This window comes from Cricetulus griseus, chromosome 5 (genome assembly GCF_003668045.3).
Source record: "Cricetulus griseus strain 17A/GY chromosome 5, alternate assembly CriGri-PICRH-1.0, whole genome shotgun sequence".
Taxonomy (NCBI): Eukaryota; Metazoa; Chordata; class Mammalia; order Rodentia; family Cricetidae; genus Cricetulus; species Cricetulus griseus.
The window spans coordinates 131,428,888-131,444,327 of NC_048598.1; the positions used below are offsets into that span (position 1 = coordinate 131,428,888).

Consider the following 15,440-nt stretch of genomic DNA (forward strand, 5'->3'; position numbering starts at 1 on the left):
TCCATCCAAAGATCAGAAAGGTCAGGGTTCGGAGAGCTTGACAGTTGCTTGCCTTCAAACTGGACTGAGCTGAAGGGAGACCAGCGGAAAGCCTCTGTGTTCCAGGGTGCTAATAAACCCCCCTTTCTCTATACTGGTGGCGTTTTCTCATACTGATACACATCAGAATGCTCCACAACGGGAAGGTGTGGGTTCTGGAGACTGATGCTCCAGCATACCTCACTCAGATGTGCCCCATAGACCAAGCACACAATAGGAAACTATACTCCTTTGGCTCCAGCACAAACACATTAAAAAAATACATACATAGTTCTGACCTACTGATTTGCAACATTTAAATTCAATGGTGGAATGCACTAAGTAGTATAATGATGCTATTTTAATAATTCATAGAAAACACATATGTACACCCAATGAAGTCATCTTTATTGCATATTGCTATTTAAAAAAATGTACAGTCTCATAACACACATACAACATCTTTTTTTCTTGGTTCTGTAACAACAGTCTTGCACCTAAAGACTAAGTGGTTCCAACTACCAAGCTAATAAGATACGAGACATTTAATTAAGTTTAAAAATTATAATGCTTTTTCTTTTTCGCATTATTAAAAAAATCTTTAAAATACATACTCAAGAGATAAGAGTGGCTACTTACACCAGCACCAGTCTAAAAAGTAGATTTTTCATTTGTTTGTTTGTAACAATGGCACATGGAATTACCTGCACACAGTTTTTTGGAAAATAAACGAATATTGGGAATGGCAAAGGAGGCCTACCAGGATGGCTACATCAAGGTGAGGATGGTTTTAAAAGGGCAAGGGGACATGCTACACACACTTGCTCTCTGGTGTGAGTGTCTTTCCACAGTTCCAAAACTGAGCTCGACCAAACTTTTCCTGCTATAAATAGAAAAGAATATACACAGAGGCACTTAGTCAGGGACAGAGGAAGCCATCATTCCATCCCATCCTCCTCCCTCCAAGCTCGCTGAGCTATGTCTCCATAAGCAGCACCGCGGCCATGGTGTGCTTGCAGACACTGTAGCTTGGGGCCAGGAGTCAGCTCTGCTTTGTACCTGTGGCTGCTTTATTGGAGAGCCATTTACTTCCATATAATGGGTAGAAAGTCGCTATGTTTTCAATGAAGAAAAACAAAGGGTAAAAAACCACAGCTCTCGACAATTCTTAGAGCACTGTTTCACAGTTTTTACACAGCACAGATCCCTTGCCATCTGCACTAAGCATTATAGTTCATACAGATTATTTTTAAATAGCTATGATTCCTTGTATACTATGCACACTGGCATTCTATTGTCCCTGAAAACCCTATTAAAGTGTGAACTCCTTGGCGGGCAGGGACTCTGTCTTGCTTACCACTATAGCTCTACTATGCCTGGTACATAGTAAGTGCTTAATAAATATTTGATACTTGACTGAAAAACTCAATTTAGTGAGTAAATAATATTCTAGTGCAATAGGAAAAACTACTCTTTCCACAGGAAACCCAACCACAAAAGGATAGATGGAAAACAGAAAACACTAGTCCCTCCCCACACCCAAGTACAAATAAATAAAGCAAAAGGAAAAAAAATAGTAACAGTCCTTTTTACATACCATATAATTTAAGGATACTAAGAGTTGGCAGGTCAGTGGTAAGCATCTATATTTTATTTTCTAATGTTCATTGTTTCATCATTTCTCCCTGAGAGCTTTGTTTTGTTTTTTTTTTTTTTGTTTTTTGTTTTTTGTTTTTTTTTTGGACTGAAGATGTACAGGTAGCTTCACTGACACACAATTTAAAATGACAACACTTAACAGCAATCGCTTCAAATATCCTTTGAGATAAATAGATCTGAGCATCCCTGTAGATACTGTTGACATTTTGTGTCACTGTGAGTGTCCTTTATCCCAAGATATGCAGCATGGCCTACACAGGAAACAGAAGACACCCCAAAAGCACCCCATATGCCTTTAAAAAGAATCTTCAGGGAGTTCTTTCTTCCACTGAGTCTTCGGTGGGAAATTTCATTGTCCAGGTTTACAAATCTGTATTGTTAGGTCAACAACAAGGTTCTGGAAATCCTGGCCTTTAACCAGGATGTAGGTGACATTATTTAGAAACCATGTTTTCAAAAAAAAAAAAAAAAAGAAAAGAAAGAAAAAGAAAATAAATCACCAAGAGATGAAATTAGGGGAGAAAACCTGGTGTTCAAGTTTCAAATATACAAAAGAATTGTGACTGATGTTCTACATGGTATGAATGTGTGCAAGATGCTCTCAACAGACATCTGTAGACTGAAACCCAACAGCAGCATCGGGAACTTGAAGCTGTTCTTCCAAGTTAGTCAGTGATGCAGGCAGCAGTGCCCGACTGGAACCACCAAACTCATCCAGATCTGTATTTTCCAACTCCAATTCTACCAGTAAAAACTGTCTCACTACACTAACTCTGGGAACCATAAAATACTCCACAAGACACACCTTTTTTAAAAAACATCCTGTTTTCTTCTTTTCTTCCTTCTCTTTTTTTTTTTTTTTGTTTTGTTTTGTTTTTAATGTTAAGGAATGTCTGTTACCTGTTTCGGGAGGGAGAATTGTGCTTCTGAACATTCATGGTGTTCAGGGAAAGAAAATGAGCCCCACTCGACATGAATGCATACACAGAGAGTTTCTGAGCACACACATTAACATAAACTTTTGAAGCATACACATAGGTCCCTGGACAACACTCAGACGTCTATATACATTTTCACATATATACACATACATTTACACACACACATTCACACCTTCACTCACAGGTGAGAGAAGAAATTGCCACTGTTTTGATTGCAAGGCAGTGTAATGAAAAGTTCTAGTCAGGCCAAAGGGCTGCTACTGCGCTTTCTAGAAAAGGATGCAAGAAAATTAAAAATTCAGTTTTGTGATTGGTCGCTCCCGGCTACCATCCGTCACCTGGTTGGAAATGCGTTTGCGGTTCCGTTTGAGTTTGGAAAGGTCTTTGTCAAACACTTCTCCTGAGCGTAAAGCTGAGACCAGATCGTCAAACTCTCCGCTTTCTTCACTGTTCTCCTTGGCCTTCCTCATCTTGCGCTCCCTTTCCCGTTGTTCTTTGAGCTGCACATAGAGAGAATCCTTTTAGGATTAAGGTGTATTTTGTTTTCAGCACAGAAGAATTCTGTGCCCTGCGGTAGGGAGTGAATCTCTTTCTTACATGCAGCCATGTATCTATCAGCTGTGGCTGCTAACCTGTGTGGGTAATGTAAAGGCTAACTGAAAAATCAATGGACAGTGAAGGTAAGTTTCATTACATTCTCTCTCTCTCTTTCTGCATTTGAGGGAGTTAACACAGGTAATTTAGGGCTCTTACAAAGAATGCTAATGTCCTTTTGGAAACTTATAATTGTTTCTTGAAGGTAATTTCTAAGGAGCTCCACTCGTGGGATGTGGACAGGATTTTTCAGTCTTTGGAGAGAAACTCCCAAATCGCTCAAGAGAAACGTGGTATGGATCTAAGCTATCTGAGTCACTCTAGAATGCATGGTTCTCCCCTCCTTGACAGTGCAGCACAGTGCTCTGGAAATAAAGGGCCTGGCTCTGGGCCATACATACCTGGGTGCTGGAGTACCTGTCTATCATGTGGCCCTGGTTTGGTCCCCAGTACCACAGAAGGGAAAGACTGAATCACAGAAACTGGAGGGCTGCAGCGAGGGGTCCAGGAGGACCTGCTGGGTGAGTCTCCTCTTACCTGAGCTTCCATGCGAGCCCGCCTCTCTTCCTCCTCTTTCCTTTTCCTCATGTTCTCATTCTCCTGTTTCGCTTCTGCCACAGCTTGAAGAAACTGGTCAAATATCCCAAAGAACTCATCTGGCTGTATTTTGCCAGCCTCTTCCCCAAAGTGCTTCACTGCTTTAGTGAACTGGAGAAAAAAATTTAAAAAAAAAAAAAAAGAAGAAGAAGAAGAAGAAGACCTCAGTGTTTCAAAAGAACTGACTCCACAGTCAAAATGAATTCTCCCTAGAAGGCTGAAAGCTCAAATATAACTGAAGGATTTTAGCAGCCCATTGTTTCTCTTCAGCCACTGAACACACCTACTCATCATTTGCAAAGCTGGAAACTGAATACTCCCCAACTTCTGAAGCCATTGTATCCTGTCCATTTCATTTCAGCGTAACATCTATGGTTTCCACATACAACACTGTCTTAACTAAACAACAGTAAACACAAGAAGGCAAAATACTGCAGGACAGGACACCGGAGACCCAGAGACTAAAAGCAAGCACAGCAGGGGTCGGAAACCTTGTACTTTAAGCTTTCCTTTGAAGTAGTTTAATACCATTTATTGGGGCCATATGGTGAATATGAAAAACAAATGGGACCCAGGACTTCCCAGCTGCTTTTTCCTATCCATAAATAATGCTAATGTTGTCTTTAGGCTGCCCCAGCTCTAATTAGGAAAGAATAACTGACTGTGGAGTCATTAATGGCATCCAAAGTTTCTGATTGAGATTACTTTAGGCCAATCCTACAATGTTCTCAGAAATTCGTTTAATGTCTCTTTCTAAAGCTGACAAATACAAAGTTAGGGATAATTTAAAAAATTTAAACAAAATGTAAAGTAACAAAACAGTATGTGCAGTTTCTTTTCAAACCTCTTAACTGTTTCTGTCTTTTGTTCTCAGAGGGCTTTCCTTAGTAACTTGGAGAGTTTGCTATCCCAAGTCTCAGCATCACCTGGACTACCCCAGGACAGTGCCATTACTGTCAGCACTGAGCTCCTGTGGTGGGAAGGGCCCAGGGCTGCTGGCCCTGTGCAGCCCAGCTTAGAGACCAGGCTTCGTACTCAACTGAATTCTCTTTCCTGTGCTACTCAACTACATTCTGATCAGACCTTATTCAGATCACAGCAATTCCATGGTTTCTAATTGGCTTGATTTTTCTTGCATTATTGTTAAAGCTTCTGATATTTTAGTAATATTATGCATGTTTTCAATGTTCTTATAGATAACAATTTTGACTGATATGCATATTTGTACATATTTCATAATAATTTTATTATTTTAAATTTAGTTATCATGTGTATATATGTGTAAGTGTGCAGGTGCATGCGTGCCATGTGGAGGTCAGAGGGCAACTTTTAGAGTCACTTCTCTTCTCCTGGTGGGAGGTCATCAGGCCATCAGGATTGCATGCAAAGTGGTTTCACTCACTAAAGCATCTCACTGGCCCTCCTATTTTAAAATATATTTTCTTCCATTTCTCTTAATGTGGAGCTGTTCTCAATGTTTTACTTATTTGGAAATATTCTATTACAAAACAGAACTCTTTAGAGAAAAACATAACATTCTTCATGCACCACATTAGAGTAGTCTAGCTTGATTCATGGTTTTATAAGCTTATTTCTAAAAGTTCTGGAATGAACAAAACAGCAATAAACGGTCTACAGCTGAGCTCCTAAAATATTCAAGTTCATGCACTTTAAGCCATCATGGATGATCTTTTTATCTAGGAATTCTAGTGATGATGAAGTCATGTATATTTTAGTCTTAGAAATCCAAAAGAACCTCAGGCTAGATTAATGTTCCCACATACAAAAACACGGGGTTCTCTGCATGTGCGCTTAAATAAATAAATAAATAGCCCAGTTGGTTCTGTATTTTGGCTCCTTGATGAGGTAGGTCATAGGTCAGGACTCCAGGATAGGGGACCCCTTCTTTTACAAACACAAGAAAGAATAGGATTCTCATGATGGCAGTTTGGACCACACCCATGGATACTGTTTGTCTTGTTTCTGCTGTGGTGTATCAGAGGTGGATCTCTAATGGTGGCCATGTGGCACATACTGCCTCCTTATTTATTTGGTATGCCTGGAAGGTAGTACTGAGATTAGCTGATGTTTGTGAACACAGCCTCTGAACTTGAGATCAATAAACCACACCAAATAACTCAATCTGATCACTGGGAAATAATGCCTACTACTCAAGTTTGAAGGAGAGAATGAAGTAAAAGGAGTATGGTGGCAGCTGAAAGATTGTGCAGGTTAGTTTTTGTCAACTAGACATATCTGGGATGAGCGGCACTTCAAATGAGGAATTGGCTACAACAGTCTGGCCTATGGGCAAATCTGTGGGGAGCATTTTCTTGATTAAGGATTGATGTTGGAAGGCTGAGCCCACTGTGGGCAGTGCTATCCTTGGGCAGATGGTCCTGGGTTGAATGAGGAAGCAAGCTGAGCAAGCTGTGGGGAGCAAGCCAGTAAGCAGCATTCCTCCATGGCTTCTGCTTCAGTTTTTGCCTTGAGTTCCTGCCCTGACTTCCCTTCATGTAGACAGTGATTGGTGTACATAAGCCAAAGAAACCCTTTCCTCTCCAAGTTGTTCTTGGTCATTTTAGCATAGCACCAAAAAGCAAACTCGGAGATGGGCAGTGTAGAACTCTGGTGAAGAATGGGCCTAATATCACTCATGAATAGTAAGAGGGTACTTGAGGGAAGATATACCAAGGGAGCACGATTAGAAGTCTTAATTATTACATAACAAAAGGTCATCAGCCTTTCTGCACAAGAAGAGTTTAAATAGAAAGAACCACAAAACAGAAACATCTTACTAAAATAAGGTTCCTTTGTAATGAGACTGTGATGTGAAATGCATCTGTTAACATGCCCCTCATATTTTCAGGGACAGTATCCTGTCCACTGGAGGCTCTGTCTCAGATGAGCTTCCTACACAGAGATATGTGACCTTATACGTGCTCCTTGATCTCATCACTTTGCTTTCAAAGATGAGCATATCAATCTAATGTAAACCAAGGGAAAGGTGCCACCATCCCAAACATTCAAAGCCTTGCACAGGCAAAAGGCAACAGAGGACAGTTAGACACGAAGGGCTACCCTGGAGACAAAAATACAGCTGTTCCATGGAACAACGGAATCTGGACAACAATTCTCGGCTGCTGCATTTCCTGGCTGTGATGTTCGAACACTACTCTTGCTCCTTCCCAAACAGGCACACGGAAGCTCAGGCCTGAAGGACCACATGAGTAAGTACACAGGGAAATTTACCAGCTCCTTAGCTTCCGCCAGAAGATCTTCAACATCTGAGAAGCTGAAGCTAGCCACAGTGATGAACTGGCTGACAACGGACACGAACTTGTCTCCAGGCTGGGGGGGCTGAGACTTCTGGTACTCCAGCTCCTGGAACATAGGAAGCAGATGCTGATGGTTGCATATGCACTTACACCTTGCCTCTTATTCTACAGGACTCAAGATGAACAACTCAGATAGCAAACGCCTCTGAACGATCTCATGTTACTCCATTTCCCCACCTTTCCTTTCCACACCAAGGCCATGCCTGTGTGCACAGACATATCTGAAAACAGCCACTTAATTTTCTGAGTATTTTACCAGGGTGATTTCTCACTCTGGCTTTAGAAGCAAGTTAACATTTAGTTCAAATCAACAGAACCCAAACAAATAGCAGGAGCACATTGATTCAAAGTATGTATGAGGGGGAAAAGGCTGAACCTGTTGGTTGATGTTCTGGTGCAGAATTATGGTGTCTTCATTTTTCTCCCTCTCCCTTCTTCTACTACTTCTATTTACTTCCTAAACCATGGTATCTAGGTCAGCAGAACTGCGGCTGACGCATGTGGCAACATAATCATCCCTCCCTTCTTGCCCACACCAATAGGTTTTGGTGAATAGGTAGGTAGGAAAATGAATCTTTTGTTAAGTTTCCATTTTCTCCACTACCACATAGATGACTGAAGTCAAATTTCAGTAATGAAGTCCAGCTATTTTGAAACACACATTCTTAACAGTTCCAGTACCCCAACATTATTATCCCCATTGCACAGACTCATGGAGCTTAGAGGAATTTAATTCTCTGCTCAAAGTCAAGGAGCTGATCAATGGCAAAGGCAGAATTTGAGCTCAGTCTACCTGCTCCAGTCTTGGCAATTACTTTGGTAAGTGCACCTGACTGACTGACAATCACAAGTCTTTCCTGTCCCCTCTTTGGCTAACACTGCTCAGCAGGAGGGTAGTGCTCAAGGGCTAAGGGTTCTGATTCAGACTACTGCTGACATGTTCTTAGTGGTAGACTGCTCTGGACCTCAGTACCTTCCATTCTGAGAGGACAATATCCATATGACAGTGAAAATCAAATGAAATGACAAGAAAAAAAAAACTCATAAATTATGGAGCCAGCTCTGACAGGAAGATATCACCACAGTTTTAGTACCTTGGTCTAGAAGTGTGTGCATACACGCATGTGTGTTTGTACTGGTGCAGGGATGGTGAGCAATCTTAAAGGGTGTAATTATCCAATCACTATATCCAGATTTATCTCTGATACTTCACACAGCATCACTGACTTGGACAAAGCGAAATTAGAACACACGGATATTTGGTGAGTTTAGCTCTGTTGCCTCCAAATATGTCCAATTATAGCTAGTTATTTCAGCTGCCAGGGGCAGAGAAAGGCTTCTGCCCTAGTTGGTGTTTTTGTTAACTTGATCCAAGGTAGGGTCATTTGGGAAAAGGGAATCATAATTGAGAAAATGTCCCAACTAGATTGGCCTGTAGAGATTATTTTTAGGGTATTTTCTTGACTAATGATTAAAATGAGAGAGCCCAGCTCTTTGTGGCCTGTGCAACCCGTGGGCAGGTGATCCTGGGTGGTGTAAGAAAGCAGGCTGATCAAGCCATAAGTGGAAAGTCAGCAAGCATTATTTCCCCATGGCCTTTGCTTCAGTTCCTGCCTTGAGATCTTGCCCTGACTCTTGTTGAAGTTGTAATATGGAAGTGTAAGTGAAATAACTCTTTCCTCCTCCCTAAGTAGCTTTTGGTCATGGTGTTAGCCACAGTAGAAAGAAACCCAAAGACAGCTTCTGCAGTCCCTTTCCTATGAAGAGCATGGTGCAGCATGTGCCTGCCACCCAGGAGATGATGTAGCATGTGCCACCTGGGAGATGCAGCACAGTAGCTAATTTAGCAAGCAAAGCCACAGCACATCCCTGGAACACCACACTGACCTAGCCTTGGTCTGTGCTAACTCAGACACAGGGCTCAGGAGTATCCATAACCTGTCTTAGGGATGGCACAACTGCCACCCGTGTCTCAAGAAAGCCTATATGAAAAGGAAATAGGAACCACTGAAGTTTCTCAAGCATTACTGGCCAAAAATGCCCTGGGAAGGCTGGGCCTTCTGAGATCTGTGGAGGGATGTCCAGGTAGTCATAGCATACTTCTTTTATCTCCCTTTAGTCCCTAGCCCTCAAAACCATGCTCCCAAATCTTAGTGGGGAAAAAATTAAGTTTTTATTAATACTGTCTTCGTGAATTCAATACGGTCTAGGGTATAGGTTTGTGATTAAAACAAGAGAAACAGTTTAGTGATAAATGACCTGCAAGGGTATTTAAGAGAGGGGCAAATTTCAGACTGCTTCTGAATCAGTAACCTCACCCAGTACAGACACAGCCAACCAGGCGGGGCTGTGAGAGGTGGCTCTCATCCCTGGACTTGCTCCCTGGCAGCTGCATTCACGTAGCACCCCCATGGTGCTGTCCTAGCACAGCTGTGCCACATTCTTCCAACTCCTCTCGGTCTTCTGACACATTCCTGTGGTTCCTTTTCATCTTTCCTATCTGGGCAGCCGCCCTCCTGTGTACCCTTTTACACCATCCTGCTTCTAAGCTGTAACTGGAGTTCATCTCCTCCAGCAGGAGCACTTCCTCCAGAACATGTTAGTCAATCACGAGCCTCCAGGCCAGACTCCATCCAACCCGTTCACCTTGCTCCTCTTTGATCACTATGCTTATCTAGACAGGGTCCTGCTGAGGGAAATGGTGCTCTCAGCATTGCAGCATTGGAAGGCAGGGACTCTGGGTCACCATGGCCTTGTGCCTTGGACACAGTATGCCCAAGTGTGTGTTTGGTAAAGACTCCCCAAAGGGCCTGCTCAAAAGAAGTTGCATCAGTCTTTGGAAAGTCAACATCTAACAGTAATAGAACGTGTAAATCCAGAGGGTCCTTGACGATTGCCTCACCTGGGCCTCTCATTCTAGGGAGGCTGACTTCCCAGGTAAATTGGTGGCCCCCCAGGCCCACTTCCAGCTCCCACTGCAGTGAGCCACTCAGGACATTTGGCTGCATTGAACGAAGTTGCCACACTGGGCATGACATGTGTCTGCTTCTTGGTGGTCATTCTGTCTTATGGAATCATGTTTACCCTGGGCAGAGCACATGCCCAGGGTGCTTGCTCAAGGTCAGCACACCAACACACTGGTGGAGAGACTGGCGGTTGCAGGGGAAGCCGGTACTCACCATCTCCACTGCTTTCAGGCCGCCTCTCAAGGTGCTTATCTCTTTGTCCAGCTCAGTCATGCTGTCGGAGAGAGCGACATCTTAGCAGTCAGCACGAAGATTACAGGAGTAAGACACCAGGGCTTGAGACAGCTGATGCTCGGAGTGTGTGTGTGTGTGTGTGTGTGTGTGTGTGTGTGTGTGTGTGTGTGTGTGTGTGTATGTTCGTTTAAATGCTTAAAAATCCAGGGCCAGTGAGATGGCTCAGTGGGTAAAGGTGCTTGCTGCCAAGCTTGACAACCTCAGTTTACTCCTCAGGACCCACATGGTGGAAGGAGAGAACACACTCCACAGTTGTCATGACTTACAAAGACTTGTCATGGCACATGCATGTATACACACACACACACACACACACACACACACACACACACTGATAAAATGAAAATAAGTTCTTCCTTTTTACTCTCAGATGTCACAGAAGCTACAGCATTTAAAAAGTATATGGAACTTATATTTAGAATTTTTCTGTATATTATTTTTGGTTTTGTTTTCTTCAGTCAACAGGTATATCTTACAGGTTAAAAATATAAGAAAAATGTTTCCCATGTTCACAAAAATATTAGATGTTTGAGTCACAGGACCTCTGCTTCAGCACATTGCTGTATGGAGGAATGAGCACCTGCCACACTTGGCTCTTTAAGACAGTGGCTCCCTGGAACCCCACACCTTCCGGGCGCGGCTGCTGCTGCTCACCACGCGGCAGTACTGCAGACAGCACTTAGCCTCAAGCAGCAGGCCTTTTTCTGAGAGTTGTCCTGGTCACTTTTCATTGTCATTGCCTTCTTTGTTTTTCAGTGGAGAAAGACTTTCTATTTCACAGCTTTTAAGCATTAAAGATTAAAACTCAATTCTCACAGAGAATTCTTACCACACCAAGGCACTTGCCAATACTTGATTTACTCTAATAGATTGGTTTCTTGTGTTACCTATTGTATTTCCTACCAAGTTCTACAGAGGGAGATAATTAGCCTAGTCATTCAAGGTTGTAAATTCACTGCAAAAGGCACAGCTTAGATATATGTCTATCAAGGGGAGCAGGAACAGCAAGGAAAGCTGCCTGTTTCCATCTCTGAAACATAGCACAAGATTTGTGGGGAAAGTCTGGCGACTTTCCATTTTATTTTTAGTTTCTCCATTTGCATAAAGACTGCTTCCCATTAAAGGGTTGCTTGGTTCCAAGGAGTGTGTGTATCTGTGAAAATGACTGGCGTCTCCCTCACATGGAAGCTTCTATTTGCTTCACCATGTGCCCTCCTTTACCTCAGGGTTACCTGTGTTTAATAGAGCTGTTAAAAGCCTTGGTGAGACTGAACCTTTGGCCTTACATGTTAGGCAAGTGTCCTGCCACTTGGCAACATCGTCAGCCTTCATTTATTTGTGTTGAGCCAGTTTCCCCTCAGTTGTTCAGGCCAGTCTTGACCTCACTTTGTAGCCCAGGCAGGCACTGAGTTTGCAACCCTCCTGTCTCTGTTTTCTGGGCCAGAGATGCTGGGATTACGGGCCTGTGCCAGCAGGCCTGGCTGCTTATGCTCTGGCTACCAAGAAAACCAGGTTTTATACGACGGGGCGGTGAGTATTCCAAAGGACCTAGAACAAATATATATCCTTTAACACATTTGAATGGTTTGGGTGTGATTCAAGCTTTCTTTCATACAGTGTTCAGAGGGAAGGAAAGAGAGGGACCTCTTCACCCATTTGCACTTTGGTGCAGTGCCAGCTAAGCGTCCCATGCTGCACAGTCAAGCTGGTAAAAGGAAAGCTGTCAGCATACTCACTTGACTTTGGCTGCTTGAGGAATATCCCGCAATTCTTCATGTAAATTGAGGACTTTGGGGTACTTATTCTCCACAATAGTTATTAGATAGTGCAAAAGGGTAATGTTCCTAAAATTAAAGAAAAGGAGAACATTCAACATGATTAATCTGCATGATTTATATACTCAAGGGGCAGGAACCAAAATACATTAAGAATTGGTAGAGTGGCCCAAGAACAGTTGTTTAACCCATTATGGAGGGCAGTTGTTTGGAAGCCTAAAACTACTTTGCAAGTTGAGAAGAGCTCACTGTTGTAGTCACTGGTGATGTTCTCTTAAGGTTTCATCCGAAGAGTGGTTGGACAGAAAGTCCCTATTTCAGAGCTGCTGCTGGAAGCTTACTGTAACTGTGCCATTACACATATAATGTCCTTGCAGCTGTGAAATCAATTCTAATTTTAGCAGTTCTTCAGTTCTTAATTGCATGACCCTTAGTAGTTATAACAGCTGTTGGTGCCATTTCCCTGTCTGGTGATGACAGGGTTGAACCTTGACTGACCTGGGTTGGGAAGGGGGATGTCTGATAATGCTATCGCACAAAGCTGTGTCAGTCTGGTCCTGCTGTCACCAGTCCTACTGCACATTATAGTCACCTGGACTCCAGATGCCCGGGCCAACACCAGAGGGCCAGGTGTGGATATTTATTAATTTTCCCAGGTTAGTCCAACTCAGATGAAGAACTACTGATCTACTGAAGTTGTTAGAGTTAGGAGTATACAAATACCATTTTAGTAATATTTCCATAACTAGGCAGTTTGCTAATTCACAAGGCTAAGCCACAATCCCCCATCCCACCTAGATCAAATTGAATTAGAGTTGCATAATGTAAAGTATTTCCAGTATCCTGTGGCTTTACCCAGGCAGTACAATCCTATTCCCAAGTCAAGGGTTCCAACAGGTTCTTTTCTTTAGTTTTGGTCCTATCAGGAATTAGGAAAAAATTTCCACCAATGCAAATAGTGGCCATTATTCTGACGCCTCAAGCTTCTGTGAGCTTGCTACATCTTATTAGTCAAGGATTGCCATTCCTAGAACCTACCTGTTTACCCTGGACTTCTCTCCCAAGGGACGTGGGTGGGAACAAAATGCCAGCAACTATCACAAGAATGCTATTTTCTTCATTATTTTAGAGAAATGCCTTTCTTTAACTAGAGAAAGTCCCATTAGTTTAACTGGACTGTATGTGTTTTCAAGAATTAATCCCAGGCTAGGCTGCCACATCTTTTTGTTACACATGTAATACTCATTTACCCAAAACAACTTCTTGAAGAATGAACAACTGAACCACTACACCTGAGACTAGTCCTGGTGGCTATTGAATCAGCCCTTTGGTGCTGACTGCACCATCACTTGAACACTTTGACTGATTCAACTGAATACACTGATTCGAGTGAATGATCAGCTACTCACTGGTCAACCACTCCACCAGGCAACTGTGGCATTATATATCCTGGTGCTACATTTGGGGACCTCCTTCAGAAGCAGACAGAAGAGGAAAGAAATTTTTATTTATTCTTTTGAAAGAGTCTGTACATGTAAATTCTATAGTCATTTTAATCAGCAGATGGCCACATGAGTACCAAGCCATCGGAAGGTGTGGGGATGGTGGATGTTGGATTTTGTATGTGTTTGTGTGTGTGCATGCAAGCAAGCAGTTGAAGATATGGTCCTTTCAAAGACAGTTGTTCTTTACATGCAAATAAGAGGCTGCAGGTCCCTATTACAAACCACAAACAAGACCCACCTATGGGCAAAGAGCAGCACTGTGGGTTGACCTGCAGATGGGGGTTAAATCCTTCCCCAGGCAGCATGAGGAGGTAGTGGGGGGATTAAGCCACTTGACATTGCCTCAGTTGTCTTATCTGACAACATGTGGTAAGTAAGTTGGCCTGTGTACTGACAAGGTATTGTGGCAAATGTGAATGTGCTCTGAAAAAGACTGGGGCACCCATTAAAATGAGGATGGCAGAGTTTTATATAACACAACAGTACTTGTCACTCTGTCTCCATGATGCAAAAATAACAGCTTAACACATGGCTTATTTCTTTTATCAAGGACCGAGGGCTGCTATATACCATGCTTCACTAACCCTATAGAAAACATAGGGTAAAAAGTCTCATTAGCAAGGAGTAATTAGGGAGAACGGTCCATCGTGCTAAAAGGATTTGGCTCCAAGAAGCTTACCTTGGGAAGGACTGTGAGAGTTCCTTTGAAGCCAGTGAGAACCTCAGGGAAACAAAGCTCTTGGGAAAATTCGAGTTAATGTGCGTGATGACCCTACCTGCTAAGGACACAGGAGCTGGCATCTCAGTGCCTCTGACCAGAATCTGTTCACCTCAACTGCAGTGCTGTGCACTTCCTAGGACACATTTTAATGAGCTTTAGGCTGTGCAGCTGAAGATTAGCAGGCAAATGCATTCATGTGGCTGTTAGCGCCAGCCTGAGACTAAAAGGCATATTCCTGGGTGAGCTCAGTTTTCTCCTTTCTCTGAAACAGTTCTCTGTGGAGGGTTGGAGACGAGAGATGTCATGAGGCATCCAGAGCTGGAGTGCTAATTCTTGGTTTGGGCTGTATAGAGGTCCGTCAAGACTTCTTTTTAGTATATGACACTATACTTAAAAGTTCAAAATTTTTAATTTATTTATTTACTTATTCATATGTGTATTGCGGTGTGTGTGTGTGTATGTGTGTGCACTCATGTGTGCCCACAGATGAAATGGCATGTTTGTTGGGTCAGAGGACCTTCTATCATGTGGGTTTCAGGGACTGAACTCAGGTCCTCAGTCTTGGGGCAAGCACCCTTACCCACTGAGGCATCATGCCAGCCCGATGAGTTATTTATTTATCCCTTTACTCATTACTCATTTTAAAGGCAGCCAACAATAGAAAGCTTTGGAGTAGATCAATGGTTTTTCAACCTGTGGGTTGCAACCCCTTTTAGGTGTTGAATGACCCTTTCATAGGGGCCGCCTAAGACTAGAGGAAAACACAGATATTTACACTGTGATTCATAATAGTAGCAAAATTATAGCTATGAAATAGCAACAAAACTAATTTGATGGTTGGGGTCACCACAATGAGGAACTGTACTTAAGGGTGGCAGCATTGGGAAGGTTGAGAAGCACTGGAACAGATAGTGTTTCTATGCACTGATAATGGATGAAGCGCCTCCAGGAACTTGACGGCTGCGTCTGTTTGTGAGGGGAACGAAGAGCAGAAGCGCACCCTGAAAGCCCCGAGCTGCAGTGTTCAGTGGG

At 42.8% G+C, this 15,440-nt stretch overlaps 1 protein-coding gene across 2 annotated transcripts in view; it reads right to left on the reverse strand.

Moving 5' to 3' along the window:
• Positions 1-405: 405 nt before the first annotated feature.
• Daam1 (dishevelled associated activator of morphogenesis 1) overlaps positions 406-15,440 on the reverse strand; it is a 168,409-nt gene continuing 153,374 nt past the window's right edge. For both annotated transcript variants that reach the window (XM_027418217.2, XM_027418218.2), the window contains exons 21-25: positions 12,144-12,251; positions 10,327-10,387; positions 7,062-7,193; positions 3,750-3,920; positions 406-3,118 (exon numbers count right to left, since the gene is read on the reverse strand). In XM_027418217.2, coding sequence (XP_027274018.1) covers positions 2,909-3,118; positions 3,750-3,920; positions 7,062-7,193; positions 10,327-10,387; positions 12,144-12,251 — 682 coding nt within the window. In that variant the 3' untranslated portion in view covers positions 406-2,908. The remainder of the gene's footprint in view (positions 3,119-3,749; positions 3,921-7,061; positions 7,194-10,326; positions 10,388-12,143; positions 12,252-15,440) is intronic.